Below are 26,255 nucleotides of genomic sequence, written 5' to 3' on the forward strand. Positions count from 1 at the left end.
TCTTCTTGTCATTCCTCTTTTCTTCCTCGACGCCTTGCCTTTTCGCCAATCGCCGCTCGCCTCCTTGCATTTGTTCGTCACCCCCTGTCCGTTGTTATGTTTGTTAGCTCTATCAATCGTCACCATTATTATGCTTCTGATCGTCGTTCCAGTTGCGGATCTACTTCACTTTTGCAATTTTGCTTCACTTCTACAATTCTGGATCTACTTCCTTTTAGGCTTTGGGAAGATAATTTTGTCAATAAATTTTTTGTGTTCTATAATTTCTTAGTTATGTCCCTCTTCAATTTTTTTTTTATGATTTAGATATTATTATGGTCTGATTCTGGTTAAATTAGAAACTATTAGCATTAGAGTTTGTTTTGTGGTGAAATTATTTTGATTCTTGTTTTTAATTTTCAAATTAAAAAAAATTTAACCAGATATACCCGACATCCGATCCGATCTAATCCTATCCTATCCGCAAATGTGTGGATCGGATTGGATTCGAGCATAAAAAATGTGGATATTGTATCTGATCTGATCCGATGAATATAGTGCAGATCGGATTGAATTTTTGGCCATATCCAATCCGATCTGTGTGCAGCTTTATACATGGCTTGAAGAAGCCGTGACGCTAACCATCCATAGTAAAAGAGTACGAAATTGTCGTCACCAGTTCCTGGATCCATTCCATTCATCTTCTACAAAAACCCAACTTCCGCATTAACTCCCAAACAAAGCTCCATTCCACCCTATCATGAGCCTTGCTCATGTCAAGCTTTAGAGCTAAATCATAATCACCATAGCTCGTATTTTTCAGAAAATGCATAATTTCATAGGCAATTAAAACATTATCACTAATCAACCGACCTTTAATAAAAGCCCTCTAATTGTCACTAATGAACCTATTCATTACAAATTGAAGCATATGCCCTAAAATCTTTGATAAGATTTTATAGAAAATATTGTTCAAGCTTATTGGTCGAATCTGTTTCATGGATTTTGCATTTGAAATTTTTGGGATAAGGCAAATATGTATGTGATTAAAGGATTTCAAAATTTTACCTCCTAAGAAAAAATTTCTCGCCGTCTAAAAAATATCTCCTTTAATCGTTTCCTAGAAAATTGAAAGAATTTTGCAGTGAAACTATCATCTCCTGAGATTGAATAAGGGTTGAAAGAAAAAGCAGCAGATTTCACTTCTTTCTCATTGATCACTCTGATAAGTGCACGATTAGTGGCAGCATTTATTTTTATTGGAATGTCCTCAATTTCCACAGTTGAATTCCTCGGGTTACTAGATGTAGAAAGCTCCTCAAAGTAACACTCGGTTCTGCTGCAATATCTTTAGCATTGGTGGCTATGTTTTCTTCTACATCTTCTAGCTCTTGCACCTTATTTTTTTTATTCCTACATTGGAACTTGGAGTGGAAAAAATTGGTATTGCAATCTCCCCATTTTCAATCTTTGTACCCAAGACTTTTTTTTCAATATCTTTTCTCTGGTTCAAGTGCATCTTCTAATTCAGCCTCCCGCTCACTGATAGAAGCTCCATTAGCTTGAACACCCTTCATTGTCTCCCCTTCTAGTTTCTCTTTAATTTCCTGAATTTTCTTTCTCGAATTAGGGGAAGAATTCCACTGCTACTCTACTATGCAGTGTCTAGTTGCCTTTAGTTTCTCTGCCAGTCTAAACATAGGTGAACCCTTATGTTTAGAGACCATGTTTGCTTAATCAGCACCTCCACCTCTTTATTTTCGCACCATTTCTCTTGAAATCGAAATCTTCTTTTCATCCTCCTCACTTCCCTAGACGAACCAATAAGGAGTGGCTTGTGATCTGAACTCATATCATCTAGGTGCATAAAATAGCTATTTGAAAATTCTGCCCTCCATCGTTGTGTCACTAGCACTCTATCCAATCATTCTTTGATAAAGTTGCTACCAAATTGTCTATTTGACCATGTGAACTTATCAACTTCGTGGCCCAAATCCACCATCCCACCAACGTTAATAAAGTCATTAAAACTTCTAATAGATGATGCTGATTTAGGTCTGCCCCCTTCCTTCTCATGTTGAGCTTTAATAGCGTTAAAGTCTCCCATGAGTATAATCGGGTTACTACTATTCTCAATTAGCTACAGTAATTATGAGTATTGTTCCACCTTGTAAATTTCTTCCCGTGCAAATGAATCGCCAGAATCTCCCATTTCGAATTACATCGCCGAATTTCTAATTCAAAATGTCGTATCATGAAAGTTTCTTGGCCTAAAATCTGAATACTCACTCTCTCCTTCCATGCCACTGCTAATCCTCCAGATTGACCAATAGGATCCACTGTACAAACTACAGTAAACCCTACTCTCCTTAGGATGCCTTCGACACTCGAGGTACTATTTTTAGTTTCGCACAAGAATAGCACCTCGGGGGAATGGAATTTATTAAACCCTTGTATATTGTAAACTGTCAGGGGTTTGATCCACGACATCATCTTCATACCTCCTTAGGTGCCCATTTTTGGGTGGCACCCCCTCCCATTGTAGATGTCTCACTATCCTCCAAATATTATTTTTTGGTTGCAGAATTTTCTTCCATCTCTGCAGTAATTCTATTAGAGGGGGAACATAATTCTTTTATATGGTTGTACGTGTGCATAGTACACGCACAAACCAAGTTTGGTTCTGTTTTGGTATTGTACGTACGCACAATACTCGCAAAACTTATGTTCGATTCGGGAGTGGTATCATACGTATACATGGTCCATGCGTACACATGAATTGGTGAAATCTTGAGGGTGATGCGTACGCATGATTTGGGGCTCTATTTTTCAAAATTTTTTTCAACTTTTTTCACCGCACTAGGCATCTCAAACACCCAATTATGATACTAAATCAATACCAAACCTTATTTTACAAGCTAAACTACCAATTAAACTTAACAAAACTAATTAAAAATAAAATTTAAACTTATTTACCAATATATACAAAAGAAGAAAGCGAAAAATGTGTTACCATGGTGGGGTGTCTCTCACTAGCACTTTTGTTTATTGTCCTTATGTTGGACAATTGGAGACGCTCTTGTTATGGTGGCTTATGCTTGAATTCCTCTTTGAATCTCCACCAATGCTTGAATTTTCAATGTCTACTGGGATTCCAAATTATGTACACCAAGCTCTCAAGAAATACCAAGCAAGTGGTAAGACCCCAAAATTGTTGATTCCCACATTGTATCCCGAGATTCCAAGCTTTGTTTGTCAACACCCTTCCTTGTTGATCTTCAAGTTTTCATTCAGGTGACGAAACTTTTGAATTCTTTTCAAAGCTCAAAATCCTCCTTTGGGATCCATTGAATTTTTCTTTACTCCACCTTCGAACTCCAAAGTTGGAGCTTCCTTCCACCATGTACTTTGATTCTAGTTGCCAACCAATATCCAACTCTTTCTTACTCACCAACCCACAAAGAGCTCTAAGTTGACCATCCATTTCCAACAAAGCATATTGATATGGGCAAGAAAATTAAAGGATGAAATGATTACCCACTCAACTTGTAATATGGATAGTGACATAGCAAGGGAGATATCCAATAGATGTGTTATAGTCGTCCCTCTCCCTTTGACTCTTCTTTGACAACCTCCACCTCTTGGAAAGCTTCTTCAAATTTGATTCCTTGATCGTCAACTTCTTCCGAATCATCTTCATTGCTTAAAATATGTTTCGGAGGTTATGCACGGTCTTCTTTAACATCACTTTCAAATTCAGCAGAAAAAGGCTCAACAAACTCTGTGAGATCACTGCTTGGCATGGAATCATCCTTAATTATAGAATCTGTCGCTTGCTTAACTCTTTCTAACCTTTCAACCACTCCTTCTGATTCAACGCATTCAACATTTTCACCTTTTAGAAATGAATCCTCCAACCTCTCTTCTTCAACATCCTCCGCTTTTTGAGTTTCACTCATCAACCCTTCTTCTTCCATTTGAGGCTCTAATATTTCCTCCACGCTATACTCTTTGGTTGAAACTAAGTTTTTATATCCACTAACGGGAATGCTTTGATTATTGCAAAATTGTTGTGAGGCTAAATGAGCTAAGCCTTTGGCTATAGTAGCCATGTAGTTATCTCGTCTCTTTTAGAATTCCTCTTACTCTAGGAAAAACTCTTTTTATTCTTGGATCAATAGTTGATGATTTTCTTTTGTTAATGATTGTGGAGAAAAGGAGAATTTTATCGTGTTGAAGCTCCAAGCTCTCTTCCACTCCACATGCTTCAATTGAAGTGATACACATTCACCCGTGGAAGTGTTTGGATTGTTGCAAGAACGTGTTGAGTTCAATCGGGCTAGAGCATTGGCTAGGGTAGCCATGATAGAATTGGATTGCTCGATTGATTCTTACTTCTCCTTTCTCGCCTCCATTTGTTCTTGAAGGAAGGAATAAAGAGTATCATCCATGGAAGGTTGTGGTAGAAAGGAGGGTTCATAAGGGTGAGAATATGGAGGTGGTGTATATGGGGGTAATGGTTCAAAAGGGTTATGGGAGTATTGATGTTGGTTTTAGAGTGGTTCAAAGTATGGTTGTGCATGAGGCTCACAAGGTTAGTGGTAAGGTTCATAAGGTTGGTTGTGATATGATAGGGACTTGGATCGCATGGAGGTACTTGGTAGTAGAATGGGACTTGAGAGTATTGTGGTTGAGGACGATGTTGAGGACGGCGATCATGTGAATATGGTGGTTGAGGTTTATAATCATTGCAAGGACTACTATATCCATTGAATGGGTATGCACCATAGGGAGGATTATAATCATAGAGGGGTGGAGGAGGCGATTGCCATGAGGATTGTCTATATGCATGTGGCTCTTCTCTCAAGTGATAATTCCGTCCTTGGTGAAAACCGTCATTGGAATTGCCATTTCCTACAAAACTTCTACAACCATACCCAAAGCCAAAAGGATGAGAATTCATAACGAAGAGAGAAAATCAAAACAAAGAATATCAAAAAGCAAAGAAAAAAACAAACTCCTAACTACTAGCAAAAACTAAGAAATAACCAAAAAGCAAGCTATTCACGATATCCACAATAGCCAATAATATAACACCATTGCAATTCCTAAGCAACGACATCAAAAATTTGATGAGGGCTAGATGTTGGTTCAGAATTTTTCAAAAGGGAATTGTGTTGCAAGTATAATTCTAAAACATGGTTTTAAACTATACTAATTATTCTCCCGCTTGATTCTCCTTGAAAATTGCATCAAATACTTCAGAAATGAGTTGGATTGGCCCAAGAAAGCTCTGAAATCCTGACCCACGTGTTCACTTAAGTGAATCACGTGCTGACAGTCATGCATACCCATGAAGGATGCGTATGCACAAAAGATGCGTATGCATGAGGCATGAGTACGCATAAGGCATGCGTACACACAACCATGAGATGCTCCAAACTTTATTTCTTCATAAATTCTCTACTTTTGTATGTTTTTTTCTTCACTCCTTCAAGTCATCCTTGCCTTCTAAGCCTGAAATCACTCAACAAACACATCAAGGCATCGAATGGAATAGAAGCGAATTAAATTGAGCAATTTAAAGCCTAAAAAATATTTTTTTAATCATTCAGCACAATTAGGAGAAATTCACAAAACTATACTATTTCAGTAAATAAATGCAAGATAAGTCGATAAAATCCACTCAATTCTAACCAAAATTCTTCGTAAAATATGGATTTATCACACCCGCTACTGGTTTGTGATTTTGGTCTCTTCTAGCTAATTTCTTCAAACTCAGCTTCTCTTTCTCCAATGTACCCCCAAACTCTTCACATACCCCGATTGAAAAAGCTTTAATTGAGCTAGAATGTTGAATCTGAGTTGCTCCTTCCTCGTTGGCCTTCCTTTTTTTCCTTTAAGACTCCTCTAACGTCAAATTTTGTTTCCCCAGAATCACCTAGAAGCAACCCCTTGTTCATGCTTTGAACCTCTTCTTCTTCCACCACAGCTTATGAGCTCCTATCATTTACTGAAAGATTAGAAAATCCTTGAATAAGGCATACCAGAATTGGTTTTTGCTATTTAGGACCTCTTGTTTTAGAGCTAGAGTTATGGTTTGGGTTCTTGTTTTCCTTGTCTCCTTCTACTTTTCGACCAAATTAGTCTGCCCTGAGCCACGCCCCCATCCTTCTTCTATTTTTCCAACCATCGAATCCTCCAAATAGCCATTGCAACCTCTAATCTCATGACCAATTCCTCCAAAATAATGACAAAAATAGCTAATTTTCTTGTATTTTAGTTACACCTCTAGAATTTGATTATTGTTGAGATCCTCATAATTCTGCGCAGAGATTTGGTGATATCAAGTTGTACCAATATTTTAACAATGCGATCTTCCTTTTCTCTCATCTTAAACAGATCCACATCCATAACTTTCTCCAACGATCCTCCTATCCTTTTACCAATCCCTTTACTTTTATATTGTTTCGATAAACCCCATAGCTGGATCCGTATCGGAATGTGGGAGAATTCTTTCTCATCAATCAAGCAATCTCTCCTCCAGCGTTTGAGATGTAATATATAGTTCTTAAACAGCTATGGTCCTCTTTTTTCCATTCTTAGCATATCCACCTCGCTGCTGAAGAATTGAAATACATTTTCTCTATGATTAAGCACCCTAAAGCCTTCTGGCTGCCGTCATATCAGAGAGCACCTTCCAATGTTCTGGAACTAAATTTTCGATCAGCCCGCAGTCTCCCAATCAGACTTCGATTACACTTCTCAATGCTCTCCTAAGCATCCTCATCATTAGATCTCAAAACCTCTTTTCTCTTTATCAGCCACACGTTCATCACACTTCTAAGAGGCAACTAGTGCTGCTATTGATTGACTGAAGTCACTCACAAGAATGAAGATAAACTCACAATTAGGATTTCTCCTAACCCTAGTAAATTAGAGCAGACAACAACCCTAGTAACATGCATTTTTTTTAATAATTTAATTTTTTTTAAGGAGAAAAACAACTAAAAATTAAAATTTGTTAAGAATTTGATTATTCAATAAAAAATTTCTTAAAACTGATTTAGGTATTTCTCTTTAATTTTTACAGTAACATGAGCAGTTTGGGCTGGGCTTAAGTGTTGACGAAGATGGGCTTGCCATTTTCTATTGGCTACGGCCCTTTCATGTGTTTACTGGCAATTGGGGCTTGTTCATTATTTGTCTTGTAGTGTCGAAAATGGCAAGCATAAAGCTTGTATCCATAAAAGGCCTATCTTACAGCCATGTCAGCATTGGTTTATCCAGATTAAGAGAAACGAGTGGCGCTGCACTTGAACCAGTGGGAATATCTGACCCTCTCCCATAAGAAACACATCAACAGTAGATTAACAAGACGGTTCAGTAGCGGTAGCAGTTAGCAATGGCTTCAACCTCTTCCTCCACTCTCACTATATCATCTTCATCAACACTTGTTGATGGCAAGGCTCCAAAGCATTCCTCAACTTCTTCCCCACAAAGTGTGGCCCTTCCCACGCTTCCCCTTCGTACTTCCAAGGCCACTGCTTTCTGTAAGTCATCCCAACACTCTTCACACTTCACTATTAATTAATTTATTTAATTAATTAATCGGTGACTTGACTCCAGGTCGCAAGCTCGCTCGCAATGTTATGGCCATGGCTACCACCGGAGAGGCTCCGCCGTCTGCGGTAGCAACAGATGTTGCCTCAGTTGAGGTGGCTGAGCTGCCTGAATTTGTCAAGACTCTTCAAGAAGCTGTAAGGATCTTTCACATAAATAAGGAATTAATTAATGCGTGTTTTCAACTTGAATTTGATTTGATTTGTTTTTGCAGTGGGACAAAGTTGAAGATAAATATGCAGTGAGCTCAATAGCCGTATTTGGTGGCGTTGCACTCTGGGGCTCCACTGGGGTCATCTCAGTATGTTCATTTTCCATTACATTACATTATGACTCTCTTCTTTTCTGGCTGTAGTAGTAAGTAGTAACCATTTGCTTTAATAATCAACCAGGCAATTGATAGGCTTCCTTTAATTCCGGGGCTTCTTGAGGTCGTAGGCATTGGCTACACTGGGGTAACTTCATCAAATTTTACTCTTAGGAACATGTATTATGTATTATGTATGTATTTATTAATTCATATTCTGTTTCCCTACGTGTTTCTCTTTGCAGTGGTTTGCATATAAGAACCTAGTTTTCAAGCCAGACAGGTAAACCAAAACTCCTCTTGCCTAAACTACAATTTTACAGTAACAGAGGGTGGTTCAGTTAATTAACATGGTTAGTTATTGTCTTCCTCAATCACAGGGACGCTTTCATACGCAAAGTAAAAGAAACATACAAGGAAATAATAGGCAGCAGCTACTAAAAGATTAAGAAATCTTCTACACGGAAAAGAGTTCGATGTTGTAGCATTGTCCTTGTGTTGGTGTAGGTGTTGGTGAACATGTAAACCATACTCATTTTATTCCAATGGAATGTAATCTCTTAAGTTAGCACGAACAATAAATGTAACCATTTATGTAAATTAATAATCCACTTCTAGAAAATCGATGCTTTACTTAATTGTATTTATATAAGGAAAAGTATTGGTAATCTGCCAACATTTGACAACAGTAAGGCAATTAATTAATAGTAGTAATCTACTTGAAGATCTCCATAACCCAGAGAGAAGAGACGTGGCAAACCAATTTGATGGCACTAAATCCAGATGCTGTGGCCAATACAATGAATTCCTGGTGGGTTCTGAATCATCATTAAGATATCAGATTGGAAACTAGACTTGGCATCACGTGTTGTATCAGAAACCACCGGCAGAATTCTCTCCACCACAATCACCTTTCCATCATCTGGAATAGCCTTGTGACAATTCCTTAACAGCTGCAAGCACTTCTCGTCACTCCAATCATGAAGCATCGACTGACACCAAAACTATCATGTTATTCAAGGAACCCACCTTCAAAAAAATGGCATCTCCTTTAGGAACACTGTCAAACATATCTCCTGCCACGTGCTCCACGCCTACAGCAGCATCATTAGATTAGAAAAACTTTACTCAGTTTCTGTTAGTACTTCCTAAATCAATGCAAGTACTCCATCTTCGAATTAAGGAGAGAAATTAAAAATTGAACCAAGTTCAATATTCAATTCATTAATTCCTTCCCAATACAATAGTAACAGTTCCTATTTATAATCCCAACTAATTTCTATGGGTTTAACTAGTTGGCCATCGTAAGAGTTTCTATCAAGGCACATAATATAAATAGAGTAATTGCTGATATTTTACCAGCATAGAGAGGAGCATGTTGTATGACATGAGGCAAGTCAAAATTAATAATAGCCTTTACATTCGGATATTTGGAAGTGATCAAATGAAGATTCACCCCAAAACCACCACCAACGTCCACCAGAGTTTTGATGTCCTCAAAGCCTTTGTAAATCAAGAATCTTCTTCATTATTAGAGTGGTGGAGTTTACCATAGCTTTGTTGAACACCTCATTGAATCTTTGATTGCATGCCATAAACCCTGTTGAATGGAATTCCACCTTCCATAATTGCTCCTTTCACTCCCTTCCTGAACCAATGCATAAGAAGACAGAGTTTAAAAAAAAAGAGAACAAAACTGAGTTGATAGCAATTTGTTTATTCATTCATTTTAAAGTTAACAGAGAGAAAAGTGCGACCAGCTTTGGTAGAAGACATTGTCGAGAAGCAAAGCCAAGGTTGGTCCCAACGAGCTGCCGTCGTCCGCATCGGTGACAAAATACTTGGAGCGAGGGGAGAGGCTGTAGAGTCTGTGACTATGATCTTGTTGGGAAACAGAGCAACGAAGGAGAGAGTGACTTGCCAACAACCTAAGAAGGCGATCCAGCATTTGAGGTGTTTCTGGGTTTTTGCTCCCAATCTGAGAGGCAATTTCCTTTTCAGAGAGCATGGCGCCTTCACCAGCTTTGGCTATGGTGTCAAACACACCAAGCTCAACAGCTGAATTCACCGCCAGTGGAACCACATTCAGACCCAGCATTTCCATGGCAAGACTCAAGCTGTCTTCTTCTTCCTTCTCTTCTTCTTTGGGTTTAAGATGATTGTTTGCACTTGATTCCAATGGAGTTTCCATGTGCGTCGTCGCAGCTAGATTCAGTGGATGTATAGAGTATAGACCACAATGTAAGTGTAAAGAAGTTGCATATATAAAGGGCAGGGGTGAGTCGTTAATTATTGACTAGTATCTAGTGGAATGTCACTGTTTTAGCTTTAGAATACTATATACTATTCTAATTAAAGATGCTTTCAATGGCTATTATATATAGGCTGCGTCTCTGGTGGTTACGATAGTCATGGTTAGCGGTGGCTATAAGATGAGTGTTCAATGAGATGTAAATACATGGTTTAGTAGCTAATTTTTTAAAGGCATGTTTAGCAAATTAAGCACGGATAATTTTACATTTTTTACCGCGGGTAGGATTGCTTCTTTTATGACACATATCGGTGACTCAGTGTCCCTTTCTTATGACGTCGCGGTGACTCAGTGTCCCTTTCTTATGACGTCATACATCGAGCCCATCCATCTTCTACCCCTCATCCACGGAGTCTGAGCTCCACTCATTCGTCCAATGACCTAAAAATTCGAAGTCCTCCACTCATTCGTCCAATGGCCTAAAAATTCGATTTTCATTTACAAAACAAATTTCTAATTTCTACAAATCGAGAGTCCAACATATTACTAATCACATGACTATGACTTCTTACAGAAATCGAAACCGTTCATGTGGAAAGTAAAGATCATCTATCTTGACAAAACCAGCTTCTACTGTTGCCAGAAAGTCCTCCCTTTGCCACAGCCAGAAAATTCTGATCGGAACAAGCCAGTCGCCTACGCCATTAACAGTCGGAACCTTACGTTTTCTTCCATGGAAGCCAGCGTTCAGGGCTCTCTCTGCCGCTTAAGTTTCATTCATGATATGTCTGATTTTCATTTTCTTTAAAATTTACTTCTTTCATTAAATTTTTTTTCTGTCATCACTACTTCTTTGTTTAATTTAATTTCCACAAGTAGTTTTTTTATTGGGGTTTTTTAAAAAAAATATCATTTTAACATCTCAGAGAATAAAAAAAATGAAATTTTCTCTAATTAAAATAATTAAATTATTTATTTTAAAAAAATTCTGTTCCTTTATTTTTGTACAAGTTTAACACTTTAACTAAATGACAAGGCTAAGCACGGACCACAGACATTTATAATTACCGTCCTCATTAGAAGAGTTACCTTCCTTCAAACCTAGAGTTTTGTGGTCCAACTTGCCACTCAACCCAGCACATGTCGTATCATCATAGGCCAGACTCTCATAGCCACGCTAGCCACAGATTGCAAATAGCCATCACAGAAGGCACCTTATATATATTGATTAAAAACTAAAGTAGAAATAATTGATCTTTAACGTAGCATATTAGATTTCCATATCTAGAAGAATGAATGTAGTGAGAGTGAATGATCCATCTAGCTAACAAATAATGGAGAACAAGCTTTATGCGTTAATATATGATTGAAAGTGTTAGAAACAAGAAACCAAACTAAAGAAAGTGTTTTTGTGTATTATTCAGTCTGAGAAAAAATATAATGTACAAGGGGTATATATAGCTGCTAGAGAAATCAAAGTAATAAAGACATAGAATCCTACAATTAATATACAGATATGCTATATAAATACAAATGATACTAATTGATCTGATTCAATTCTAATTATTCTCTTAACATCCCCCCTCAAACTCAAGTGGGAGCTAAGGATACCATCTTGAGTTTGGATAACAGAGTCCGAAAACAAGTCGAATGATGAGCCTTTGTAAAGATATCAGCAGTCTGATCCAGTGTTCCAACAGTGATGAGATGAATAGCATCAATAAGGATACATTGTCGAACAAAGTGACAATCAATCTCAATGTGTTTGGTGCGTTCATGAAACACATCATTATGGGCAATCTGAATAGCACTGTAGTTATCACAAAAGACATCAGTTGGGGATGACTGAGAAGCACCCAAGTTTGTGAGAAGCCAACGAATCGAGATAACTTCAGCAGTGGTGTCAGCAAGGGCACGGTATTCAGCTTTGGTGCTTGATCGAGCAGTGAATGTTTGCTTCTTAGCTCGCCAGGAAATGAGAGAGTCACCAAGAAATAAACAATAACCAGTAGTGGAATGACGATCAGTAGGATCACCAGCCCAATCAGTATCTGAGTACGCCTGAAGGGATAAAGAGGAATGGGCAGAAAAATAATGGCCATGGAATAGGGTGCCTTTGATGTAGTGAAGAATGCGAAGAACTGCCGCATAGTGAGTAGTACGAGGAGCTGACAAGAACTGGTTAAGGACATGAACCGAATAGGCGATGTCTGGTCGGGTTGTGACAGTTAATAAGTAGACGAGTCCGCCAACTAGCTGTCGATAAAGAGTAGGATTATCCAGAACAGTACCATCCATAAGAGTAAATCGAACATTAGGCTCAAGAGGAGTAGATTTAGTGCAACTATCTGTAATTCCGACTCGAGCAAGGAGATCTGAAGCATATTTAGCCTGAGAGAGATAGATGCCATCATTGGTGGATATGACTTCTAGACCAAGAAAGTAGCTGAGAGAACCAAGATCTTTCATATCAAAAGTGCGCTGAAGGGATCCCTTGAGATCAGAAATACCATCAACATCATCTCCAGTAATGATCATGTCATCAACATACAGAAGTAGAAGAACAACTCCACGTTTGCTCTTACGAATGAAGAGAGCATTCTCATGAGGGCTGCAAGTGAAACCAAGATTGCATATGGTAGTGCTAAACTTGTCAAACCACTCACGAGGAGCTTGCTTAAGTCCATAGAGTGCCTTGCGAAGGAGACAAACTTTGCTAGAAGGATAAGGATAACTGGATAGGGTTTCATATAGACTATCTTTTTCAAATCTCCATTAAGAAATGCATTCTTCACGTCCATCTGACTGAGAGACCATTTTTTGACTGCAGCAATAGCAAGAAGAGCTCGAACAGATGTGAACTGAGCAAAAGGAGCAAAAGTCTCTTCGTAGTCAATACCATATTCTTGCGTACAATCCTGAGCAACAAATCGTGCCTTATAACGGTCAATAGAACCATCAGAGTGGGTCTTGATCTTGTATACCCATATGCTTTCCACAACTTCCTGATTAGAAGGAGGATCAACCAAATCCCAAGTGTGTGTTTTTTCAAGTGCCTGTATTTCTTCCTGCATTGCTTGTTGCCAATGTGGATTTGTGGAGGCTTCTCTGAATGACTTAGGTTCATGTTGATGAAGGATAGTAGAAAAACAATGATAATAAAAAAGATGAGGAGGTGGATTTCCTACCCTAGAAGAACGAGTAGGAGGAGGAGGCATGACGGTAGGAGCAGGATCATCGTCCGGTCTGGAATCATCGGGAGATGGAGAAGGCAGAAGAACAGGAGGCTGTGGAGGGTCACTCGAGATAGAACCTTTAGAATTATTACTAGGAAAAAGGTCAACATTGGGGTGAGTAAAAAAAGGTGACTGAGTAGAAGGAATGGACTCAAAGGATGATAACCGAGAAAACATGTGATGCTCCCAGAAGACAACATGACGAGATATACGAATACGTTTAGAGAGAGGATCCCAATAACGATAATCCTTGTGTTCAGTGCCATAACCAAGGAAATAACACATACGAGCCCGAGGTTCAAGTTTACTATGTTCATGAGGCTGAAGAAGAACAAAACATACACAACCGAAAACTCAAAGAGAACTATAATCTGGGGAGGTATGGTAAAGACGCTCAAAGGGGGTAACATTACCAAGAACAGAAGAAGGGAGTCTATTGATAACATGAACAGCAATAAGAACAGCTTCACCCCATGTACGCTCAGGACACGAAGAAAGAAGCATTGCACGGACGGAGTCAAGAATGTGACGGTGTTTGCGTTCAGCTCTGCCATTTTGTTGAGACGTACCAAGACAAGAAAACTCAGACAAAGTACCCTGTTCTGCAAGAAAGGTTAAGAGTTTTGAATCATGGTATTCCATAGCATTATCACGTCGAAAAACCTTAATGACCTTGGAAAACTGAGTTTTAATCATAGTAGCAAAGGTGATATAGATCTGAGGTAACTCATGACGATTAGTCATCAAATAAACCTAGGTAAAACGTGAGTAATCATCAATTAAAATGACAAAATATCGAGCTCCGCCCATAGAGGCAGTGGGAGCGGGGCCCTAAACATCAGAGTGAATGAGATCAAAAGGAGAGTGGTACGCAGAAATCATGACGGTTCATTCCTTGGTAACGGCGCTAAAAACTTAATACGCACGTTCATGATCTTAGTTCTTTGTCACAACTTCGCACAACTAACCAGCAAGTGCACTGGGTCGTCCAAGTAATAAACCTTATGTGAGTAAGGGTCGATCCCACGGAGATTGTCGGCTTGAAGCAAGCTATGGTCATCTTGCAAATCTCAGTCAGGCAGATTCATATGGTTATGGATATTTGATAATTAAAAGATAAATAAAACGTAAATTAAAGATAGAGATACTTATGTAATTCATTGGTGAGAATTTCAGATAAGCATATGAAGATGCTTGTTCCTCCTGAACCTCTGCTTTCCTATTGTCTTCATCCAATCATTCATACTCCTTTCTATGGCAAGCTGTATGTTAGGCGTCACCGTTGTCAATGGCTACATCCTGTCCTCTCAGTGAAAATGGTCCAATGCGCTGTCACTGCATGGCTAATCATCTGTCAGTTCTCGATCATACTGGAATAGGATCCATTGATCCTTTTGCATCTGTCACTACGCCCAGCACTCGCGAGTTTGAAGCTTGTCGTAGCCATCCCTTCCCAGATCCTACTCGGAATACCACAGACAAGGTTTAGACTTTCTGGATCTCAAGAATGGCCGTCCATGGATTCTAACTTATACCACGAAGACTCTGATTAAGGAATCCCAGAGATATTCATTCAATCTAAGGTAGAACGGAAGTGGTTGTCAGGCACGCGTTCATAGGTTGGGAATGATGATGACTGTCACGAGCATCACATTCATATTGAAGTGCGAATGAATATCTTAGAATCGGAATAAGCTTGAATTGAATAGAAAAACGATAGTACTTTGTATTAATTCATGAGGAACAGCAGAGCTCCACACCTTAATCTATGGTGTGTAGAAACTCTACCGTTGAAAATACACAAGAGTAAGGTCCAGGCATGGCCGAGTGGCCAGCCCCCATAAAGGTCTAAGATAGCATAAAACTGATCAAATATGTCTAATACAATAGTAAAAGGTCCTATTTATATCAGACTAGTTACTAGGGTTTACAGAAATGAGTAAATGATGCAGAAATTCACTTCTGGGGCCCACTTGGTGTGTGCTTGGGCTGAGCATTGAGCTTTACACGTGTAGAGGCTTCTCTTGGAGTTGAACGCCAGATTGTAACCTGTTTGTGGCGTTTAACTCCACTTTGCAACCTGTTTCTGGCGTTTAACTCCAGAATGCAACATGGAACTGGCGTTGAACGCCAGTTTGCATCGTCTAAACTCAGACAAAGTATGGACTATTATATATTGCTGGAAAGCCCTGGATGTCTACTTTCCAACGCAATTGAGAGCGTGCCATTTGGAGTTCTGTAACTCCAGAAAATCCACTTTGAGTTCAGGGAGGTCAGAATCCAGCAGCATTTGCAGTCCTTCTTCAACCTCTGAATCTGATTTTTGCTCAAGTCTCTCAATTTCAGCCAAAAAATACCTGAAATCACAGAAAAATACACAAACTCATAGTAAAGTCCAGAAATGTGATTTTTCATTAAAAACTAATAAAAATATACTAAAAACTAACTAAATCATACTAAAAACTATGTAAAAATAATGCCAAAAAGCGTATAAATTATCCGCTCATCAGAGAGCAAGCGAGAGAGGAATTATTGTGAAAAGATAAAGCAGGTTGTTTGGCAGTTTGACAAGAAATGCAATCAAAAGATTCATTTGGAACCTGACCTAAAACACCCTGAGACACAAGAGGATGCATTTTTCCTAAGGAGGTGTGGGCAAGATGTTGATGCCATAAGTGAAGGGTAGAAGGAGAAGAAGCAGCACAGAGATTTAGTACAGGAGAAATATGAAGATTCTCGAGTTCAAACAACCTTCCGACCTTACGTCCAGTCCCGATGATTTGTCCCATCCGAGTATCCTGTACACGACAACCAGAAACGGAAAAAGTGACATCAAAACTCAGATCAACAAGTTGACCAACAAAAATAAGATTAAAGTTTAATTTAGGAATATAATAAGTATCAGGAAGATTAAGAGTTGACTGGGATATAGAACCCTTGTGTATTGCATGCAAGAGAGAGCCATTTGCAGTATTGACAAAAGGTCCATTTGTAGTGGTAGACAGGGACAAGAAAATATTACGCAATGGAGACATGTGATTAAAGCATCCTGAGTCAAAATACCATGTAGAATTACCTGGAGGGGTCAAAAAAGCAGCAGGGGTTTTACCAGAAACAAAGAGAAGATGCTGAAGAAGAGACGCAATATCAGATAGAGAGACAGGAGACGGACTGAAAGGTGCAGAGGTGGGAGATTTAGTAGTAGCACCAACAGCAAAAGCAGGCACAATCATGGAGAAGGTGGGACGAGGATGATACTTGAGTGGATCAGGACGTGGTGGACGAGTAGGACATGCAGTAATTAAATGTCCCGAGAGCTTGCAGTAACGATAGAACAGCTGTGAACAATGGTAGCTAATATGACCTTTCTGGTGGCATGTGCGACATTAAACAGAAGGACAGTCAGAGAAGAGGTGCCCAGAACGGTTACAATTTCGACAGAATTTACCCTTTCGGTCTGTGGCAATAAAAACATCTGGCTTTTCCATGATAGTAGTCACAAAGATCAAAGAGAGGAGAGAAAACGGTAATTTCGGAGCAGAAAATGAGAAATCGGAGTGCAGAATCAGAAAGAGCTCACCAATAAACCTTAGGGAGGGTCACACCGTCTGCCACATCAGTGGCAGATGCCACGGCAGCAGCCACGTCAGCTAAGAGGGACACGGGGCAGCGTCGAAAGGAAACACGTCAGCGACACGTGGCAGTGTATAGATGGAGGAGGAAGCTCGCGGGTCAACCAAGCAGACCAGGTCGGGTCGATGCGCGGGTCGTCGGGTCGGCGTAGAAGGGTTGCAGCGCGACACGTGGGTGGCTGTGGACCGTTCGATTGAAGACCCAATCTGACGACTCAAGATAAATCTGGAGAGGAGCTGAACCTGGTGGCGGCAGCGTCTTCAGGCAGCGCGTGGAGGTGCGTCTGGCGGCGATTTTGTGTTGGAATCATGGCGACAAGACGAACACGGTGGTAACGAAGATGACAAACCAAAGCGTCGAAAAGTGAACAAAAAATGAGGCCAAAGAACACTTGCCGAAAAAGAAAACAACGGGACTATGAATGAATTCTCATGAAAAAAAAAAAGAACCTAAGCTCTTGATACCATGTTAGAAACAAGAGACCAAACTAAAGAAAGTGTTTTTGTGTATTATTCAGTCTGAGAAAAAATACAATGTACAAGGGGTATATATAGCTGCTAGAGAAATCAAAGTAATAAACATATAGAATCCTACAATTAATATACAGATACACTATATAAATACAAATGATACTAATTGATCTGATTCAATTCTAATTATTCTCTTAACAGAAAGGTTTATGGTTCTTGTTGTTATGTCAGACCGAAGATGTCATGATGATGTAGGAATTTGGTTGTTTTGGACGCTTTCAATCAAGATGAGAAATGTGCATTTTGGCATTTACCATGATGACCCATGATTGAGCACTGAGAGCTGTAATGCTAGTGGACAATTTGATGGAAAAGTTATGTTTAATTAGCTTAACTTGCACTCCTACCTTTTGTTACTTATTGTAATGCAATCTCACTCAAGTAATTCTAAGGTGTGTGCTGCTGTAACCTTTGCTTTTAGTGACTAATTCAAATGACTGTGAGGAAGAAATCAAGAGTAGATGATTAAAGTAAAGTTAATTCTTTTTTGTCTTGTCACAGTTTCATTAGGTGGTTAACAATCTGATCACCATAGCTACTGAATTCATCTTCACACTAGAATTCACCTAACTTTTAACGTGCAAGTGTTGATCATCATTCTCTTAACTGCACCATTGCCATCCATGCACAATCCTTGAACTGATGATGGGAAGATCGCCTTCAAATGACTTCATTGCTCTACTGTTAGTTGCGATTTTCACTTTATAATTAACATGCAAGTCATTCATGATCATATATTTATATTTCTTTAGTGTTTATTGAATCTACTTAAATGTATTCTTCTCAGAATTAAACTGAAACCGGTCTGGTACTACAAGAAAAAATAGTAGTTGTAACAAAAAAAATTGTTACAAAAAATCTGAATTTTGAAAGGAAAGAAATTTGTAACAAAAAAATGATTGTTGCATTATGTCCCGTTACAAAAAATTTTTGTAACAAAAAATGAAACTGTTACAATACAAAGTAATATTTTGTAACAAAAATTTTTAATACAAAAATTAAAATATGTTGCTAAAATGATAACAAATTTTATCCAATGAGATGTTTTTCGTAACAATATAATTTTCTCTATCACAAAATTTTGTTGCAAAATATAACTTGATTTTGTAACATTTTTCATTCTTTTAGTTACAAAAGCACAATATTTATTTTATAACAATTTTTTAATACAAATTACATACACATAATTTGCCAAATTGTATTTTTTTTAAATTAATTGATATATGATGAGTCTAGATTTGATGAGATATTTTAACTTGATTTGAATGGATTTCATCACATAAACTCACACTTATTCACCAAAATAGCATACTTTTGTGTTTGATCCCTAAATTGAACCTAAATGTGAAAACATGCATTTTTGTGCTTAAATTGAGCAATTTAATCCTACTTTTATTCCATTCGATGTCGTGATATGTTTGTTGAGTGATTTCAGGTCCTAAAGGCAAGAATGGTTTGGTAGAAGTGGAAGAAAGCATGCAAAAAGGGAGAAAACATGAAGAAAATAAAGGAGAAAAGCATTTCAGTCTGTGCCCATGCACACCTTTTGTGCCCATGCACAAGGGTCAAAATCAGCATCTGTGTCCACGCACAGGCTGTGCCCACGCTCAAGGCAGAATGGAAATTAGCATATGTACCCACGCACAGGAGGAAAATCAGCATGTATGCGTACACACAGACCTGTGCGTACGCACAGGTACCAGCGCGTGCCTCCATTAAAAAGTCACGTGGACTCGCATTTTGGGGCTCTTTTGGCCCATTTTTGAAGGCTTGGATGCTGAAATCAAAGGCTATATGAAGGAGGCAAGATCTCATATGAAGGGAGCCAACTTAGAATAGAGAGAATACATTTTAGGAGTAGTTTTAGGGTAGTTTAGTTTAGGTTTTCTCTCAAATTTCCTTAGGTTTAATTAGGGTTTGTAGCATTTTATACTTCAATTTTGATATTGGATTTAGCTATCTCATTGTAAGTATTCCTTTAATTCATCTTTGATTACAATATTTGTTCTACACTTTCATCTATTTTCATTTCTCTTGTCAATATATGCATAGTTTTGCAATTTTGGATTTCTAGTTGGTTAATTTGATGCTTGATAGTTATTACATGTTTGTTGAGTTACCTTGGTTGCTTGTTATCATTTGTGGTTCATAACTTTCATTATTTTCCCAATTTTGCCATGTTTTATGTTTATGCCCATTATGTGTTCGATGAAATGTCAATTGTGATTATGGGGTAATTTTCACCCCTTGACTTGGGAAAAATGAGTTTATGGATTACTAAAGCCCTAGTGTCCGACATTTAGTGATAATTCTTGGGTTGTTAGTTGTTATTGTTTCCACTAATGCTAGCTTTTTACCAATTAATTTGGTAAGTTAGTTAGGATTTGTGGATTAATAACAATTATGCTCACTTAACTTATTCTTCGATGTTAAGGGTTGACTTAGTGAGATTAATCCATCATAGTTATCATAGTTGTGGTTATGGCAAGGAAGGGATTCCATAACTCATCCCAAGTCAAGGTTTTATTTATGTTTTAAACCACTTTTCTACCAATTTTGAGTATTACTTGTTTATATTATATACATAGTTCTTTTGTTCTTTTATTACTTCATTAATTGCAATTTTGTCTTGTTCTTTTACTTCTTGATTGTTTGTTTCTTTGTTGAGAAAATCCCTTGCTTCTCACAACCAAAATTGTATGTGCTCATCGGCATTAGTTCCTAAGGAAGACGACCCGAGGTTTAATTACTCTCGGTTGATTTGAATTAGAAATATTAAACTTTGATTGGGAGGATTGCTTGTCGGTTCGGACTATGCTACTAACGAAGTGATTCTTGTTTTGCTAAAATTCTGAATTGGCATAATTCTTCCTATCAATATATCACTACAAAAAATTACAGAAATAGCGACCGATTTAGCAACCAATTTTTCTTGAAAATCGGTCGCTAAACCCTTATTCCATTTACATGAAGAGGAAAAAAAAACCTATGTACATTCATAATCCAAAGACGGAAATATATTTAAACAAGGACTCGTAATGTTACTGAGTCTACAAATACTATAACAAAAACAAGATTCCTGTATTCTACTTTTCATTTCAACCCTTGGGATTCAATTGGAGGCAAATAAACTCAATTTAACTGAGAAAGTTTATGATCACCAGATGGAGAACCAAATTGAAAAGAACAACATCAGCAAAGGCACGTTCAGGAGCAACATCCGCAGTAGCACGAATAAGCAAAATTTTATAAGAATATGTCGAGAAAAGAAAGCAAACATAGAATAACTATACTTGCTATTTTAGTATCAATACCAAACAATTCCTCTAGCATATTTTCATTTAGCAAAAGGTACATTACTTATGCAATGCAAGCATGTTTATAAGTTATAACTTACTATAAAAGTCTAGCACCATCCCCCTATAATCTCAAAGGATAGGAGTGGTATATTTAATTCAAACATATAGATTCACTATGATTTTTACTAACTATAAAAGTCAAGCACCATCCTCCACAATCTCAAAGAATAACTACTGTATATACCTAATTCTAAAACAAAACTAATTAAAATAATAGCACTTCCAAAATAATTTTTTTAAAGATAAAGATAAGTGTTCAAACAACTAACAAGAAAATTATTACCAAAGATCAGTTTGGATTAGCATGATGCGCTGGAGTTTAGTTTTGACAATTGAATATGAGCAGTCAGGTACCGACTCAAGTTCAGCTTTCTCTGGATGATCTAACAAAGAGAGTAAAGATCTCTGCCTGACTTGCCTGATCAAAACACCAAGCAGAAATAAAACAACCCATATTTCAAAGTAAATACCAAGATACCAGGCACTTGAACCTTAATAAAAATATAATAATAGTAACAATACTTCATTTGGCTTTAGCTCTTTTGTAACCTATGAATTCAACTAATTAAATTTTCTCTAAGTACTAAAGCTAAAATCTTGATCAATAACTAAATTAGTTAAACCTTAACTTCAATTATTTATTTGGCTTAACTCCGATCCCTTTTCACATATTTCAACTTGGGGCAGTACCAAGCAAGTCAGCTAACACATGAATCAATAAAAGTGAATACAGGTGTACCTTTGACAAAACAATGACATAGGAAAACAATATATGATAAGAAACTAATAGGAAAATAATATATGATAAGGAATTGGATTTGGAAAACCTGCAAGTTTGGAGATTGAATTAGGCTGGTTGGATGTGTTCAGATATAGGAAAACCTTAAATCCTCAATATAATCTTGCTAAAGTGTAGTTATTTTCAATCATGAATGTGCTAGATTCAAACTTTTACTCCAATCAACTTTTTCTCAATAAGAATATGTTTGAGCATGCTTCAAAAAGGTTGTAGAATAATTCATAGACAAACATGAAAAGATATTCTCAGAACATTATTTTCCTTATGATAATGATGAGATATCATTGAAATAGACCAATAAGGAGTATTAAGAATAACGAAGAAAATAAATCAATGAATAAACAAATAAACTGGATAGTCTTAGTACTGCGCTACCAATCGCAATGATGACAGCATTGCAAGAAGAACCTTTGAGTACAATTCAAATTTTGAAAGAAGAAGCACCTATAAAATTTGCAAGTGTTCACTATATTCACTCAAAGAAGAAAAGAAACTATAATTAACATGAAAAAAATAAATTAATAAATTTAATTCAAAGAATAGTGTATTAGCATTTGGAAGACAACTTACACAAAATCTTATGATTTAGATATCCAATCTTGTAGTGGTCCAGTTAGATAGTAATTAATGTCTTGTATATATGAAATAATAGGACAAGGGTCCTGTAATAGAAAAACAATTGCACAAAGAACTATAATCAGAGTTAGTTGAACTGGTTATATTTTAGGAAAACAGAACATAATAGTAAGTTAGTTGAAACACTTTCTTCGTATTTGTTAAAAATTTCTCATTACCTTTAAACTTTCAAACAACTAAACTTAGTATTTCTTTATCCTTACCTACAAAAAGAATTCTCAAATAAAGAAGCCCACACCATTATCCTTTTCTAATTTTACTCCCATTCATTTTGTTCAAATCATTTCAAAAACTCTAGATTTTAATACCTACTGAGTGTATGTATAATCACATACAACAGCAATTATGAGTTCAATTATATGAGTTAAAATATAACATAACTCAATGTTAAAATTCCAAATAATAATGATTAAAATTACCCTAAATTGAGACTCACATACCTCTTTTTCTTTTCTTTCAGCCACATATGGAACTCAGTAGGTTTATATATTACAATAGTAATAAGAATAACATTTGTAAGTTTATCCCTAAAATCAATTGGTAACACATAATCATGGCAAAATCACAAAAGATACTCAAAATCATAGAACAAACAAAATCAAAATCAACTTCCCAAAGAACCAAAAAATAGATTACCAAATAGATTATAGAACAATATGTTCATAGACAACAAGAATATTAAAGAATAATTTATAATTTGGTTTGTCCCTAGTTTGCTTATTCAATTGGGCTTGAATTAGATTATTTTAACTTCACTTAGGTTAGAGAGGGGGAGAAAGAGAAGAAGAGAGAAAAGAGAATGAGCTAAAATTAATTTTTATATATGTTAAAAGCTTGTTTTAGCATATAAACCAGTTTAAATTGGTTTTCTAAATTAAAACAAATTTTATTTTTATAAATTAGTTTAAACTGGTGCATTGCATTATAGAACTGGTTTAAAGCAGTTTGTTATGTGAAAAAGTAATTTAGTTCAGTTTCTAAACTATTTAAAATGGTTTGGTGCAGTTTCAATTTATTTTATAAAAAAATTGAACAATGAACATCCCTAATTGATATAATGGTATTTGATGGATTGATTTATAAATTAGTTGAATTTATGTTTTTGATTAGTTTGTTAATACTTAATTTTCTTAATGTGTTATGTTTTGATCTCTTGTTCATTTAAATTCAAAAAATATTTTGTATTAGTAAGTAGCGCATTATCTTCACACTTTCCTTCACCTAAGATTCACAATATGCTGGTATAGTATCAACCTGAACCACATAACTTAGGTTCTGAGTACACATTGCCATACACCATGCCGGCAAATACTCATAGGAGGCTTTTCAACTACCAAAGATTTTAACAATCGACTTTTGCTTTGTAACCACGCTTTACGATAGCTTATCCTATAGTTGAATTTTGACTGAACATATGCAATCACGACTCAGACCTTAATAGATGGGTTAGTTTCAACTAGAAATCTTATAACATTCGTAATTGTGTCAAAATCTAATTTTGAATGCTCTTAAGAAATTGTACCCATAGTACAAGTATGACTTCCATTGTATCATCTAATTTCCCAACAATATTTTTTCTGAATCAAACTAGCCCGAATAAGTCAATCACAACCTTTACCATATTGCAGGCATGTTAAATAAAATGTTAAAAGCTCAAACTCAAAGACCTTGTAATCAACCCCCTTAGAGATGGTGTAATTTCTAATTGCCATGACTACAACTTTTTTGGAATTGAACTCCATTCTAATAGCAAATTTACCATCTTGTACAAAAGAAACTGATGAGAGAAACCTTTGCGTGGTCTAGAAATTTGCGGATAAATCCTCGTTGCAAGTATAGTTTCTAAACCTTCAAAAGTCCTTTCATACAAACGTTTTGGTTGTCACAAGTAACAAACCCCTAAATAAATTGATAACCGAAGTATTCAAACCTCGGGTCGTCTTCTCAAGGAATTGCAGAGAAGTATGTTCTTATTATTGGTTATGGAGATTGTAAATTGGGGTTTTGAGAATGAGGAGCGAATGGTTTAATTAGCAATTAAAGTAAATGAAGAACAAGCAATTTAAATGGCAAGTAAGATAAACAAATGACTGTAAATACTTTTGGCAAGGTATGAAAAATTAGAGGTCCTATCCTAGTTATCCTTATCAATGATGATGAGAATTGAATCTTAATTCCACTTTGTTAACCTTTACTAAGATAAAAGAAGGTCAAGGGATTAATTGGTTTGATCCTCGAATCCTAATTATTTCCTAAGAAAAGATTGGGATTATTGAAGTTCAATTTAATTAACAAGATAACAATTATCAATCATGTTTGAGTTTGATAACTCCTGAGTTACTGATTTCTTAACCAAGACCAAAAGAATAAAAATAAATCTACTGGAATAAAAATGTCTTCAGATGGGAATAACAATAATGTAAATAAGAGAAAGCAATATTAAACTGAAATACCTCAAATAACATTAATTCAAAAGAGTAATCTATAGCATGAATGTAGCATAAGCCAAATAGGCAACATAACTAATATAAGCATTAAAGTATCTGAAAGTAAGAGATAAATATAAAGTAAAAGAACATTGAACTTGGGATCGAGAGTCACTCCTAAAACTAAGAGAAATCCTAAATCCTAATCCTAAGAGAGAGGAGAGAATCTACCTCTCGAAACTAAATCTAAATCATGAAAACTAACTAAAGTGGAGACTCTCCTTGAATGGATGCATTCTCCCACTTCATAACCTCTGGTCTATGCCTTCTGGACTTGGATTTGGGCCAAAAAAGCGCTTCAGAATTCGCTGGGAGCATTTTCTGCAATTTATGGTGCGTGACCTCTGTCACGCGTCCGCGTGGGTCACGCGGTCGCATCATTCGGAGTTTTCCTTATCACGCAGTCGCGTCAGTCATGCGGCTACGTCATATGTGTTCTGCTCAAGGCGCGCGGCCGCGTCAGTCATGCGGCCGCGTCGCTGCTTCTTCGCGCTTGGCATGCGTCCGCGTCGTCCATGCAATCGCGTGGATGCCAGTTTCTTCACAAACTCCGTTTTATGCTTTCCTTCTATTTTTGTATGTTTCCTTTCCATCCTTTAAGTCATTCCTGCCTTAGAAGATCTGAAACTACTCAACACACTAATCACGGCATCGAATGGAAATAAAGGTAATTAAAATAATTAATTTTAAAGCCTAGGAAACATGTTTTTCACATACATCACATAATGAGGAAGGGAAAGTAAAACCATGAAATTAATATGAATAAGTGGGTGAAGGATTGAATAAATCACTCAAACTAAGCACAAAATATATCATAAAATATGGGTTTATCAACCTCCCCACACTTAAACAATAGCATGTCCTCATGCTAAGTCTAAGAATAATGTTAGGTTGAAGTGGTGGAATGTCATGCAATGCAATCTAATCTAAATGCAACTACCTAGATGCACCATGCAATTCTAATTTTTATTCACTTGTATATAAAGCTTGCATGTAGTTGAATTAATTCACATTCTCAAGGAGTCATATATATATATATATATATATATAGTCAAACCTTAGATAATGATAAAGCGCCTTTACAATTGGGATGGGGGAGAAAAAACATTTTATAAACTTGCAAGACAATTAATAATTTAGCAGAGATATATGTTAATGAGTTATTGAACCCTTACTGGATTTTGTGTTTACTCTCTAGTTACTCAGTGTTTATTGGGTTAATCACTCTATTCTTCTTTTTATCCTTACTTTCTATAACTTTGTTCTTCATCTAACCAATCAACAATTATAGAATATAGACATACCAAAAATCATGAGGTCTTTAGTTAAGGTTGTAATGGGGCCAAGGTAAAGGTAAGGGTATATGTATAAGGCTAAGTGAGCTAATAAGTGAATCTTTAATTAGTCTAAGATCTC

General features: G+C 36.8%; 2 protein-coding genes and 1 pseudogene across 2 annotated transcripts; 1 reads left to right on the top strand and 2 right to left on the bottom strand.

Annotated features, from left to right (window-relative positions):
* LOC107646129 (protein CURVATURE THYLAKOID 1B, chloroplastic) lies at positions 7,242–8,547 on the top strand. The gene is made up of 6 exons (XM_016350322.2): positions 7,242–7,532; positions 7,609–7,739; positions 7,817–7,903; positions 7,995–8,057; positions 8,155–8,192; positions 8,290–8,547. The coding sequence occupies exons 1-6, from the start codon at positions 7,385–7,387 to the stop codon at positions 8,348–8,350; spliced, it is 528 nt and encodes a 175-aa protein (XP_016205808.1). The 5' UTR covers positions 7,242–7,384; the 3' UTR covers positions 8,351–8,547.
* Positions 8,331–10,237, bottom strand: LOC107646130 (annotated as a pseudogene).
* LOC107646639 (uncharacterized mitochondrial protein AtMg00810-like) lies at positions 11,431–16,629 on the bottom strand. The gene is made up of 4 exons (XM_016350814.1): positions 16,473–16,629; positions 12,357–12,682; positions 11,991–12,221; positions 11,431–11,484 (listed from the first exon to the last, which is right to left on the bottom strand). The coding sequence occupies exons 1-4, from the start codon at positions 16,627–16,629 to the stop codon at positions 11,431–11,433; spliced, it is 768 nt and encodes a 255-aa protein (XP_016206300.1).

The sequence above is a fragment of the Arachis ipaensis genome, chromosome B06 (genome assembly GCF_000816755.2).
Source record: "Arachis ipaensis cultivar K30076 chromosome B06, Araip1.1, whole genome shotgun sequence".
Lineage (NCBI taxonomy): Eukaryota > Viridiplantae > Streptophyta > Magnoliopsida > Fabales > Fabaceae > Arachis > Arachis ipaensis.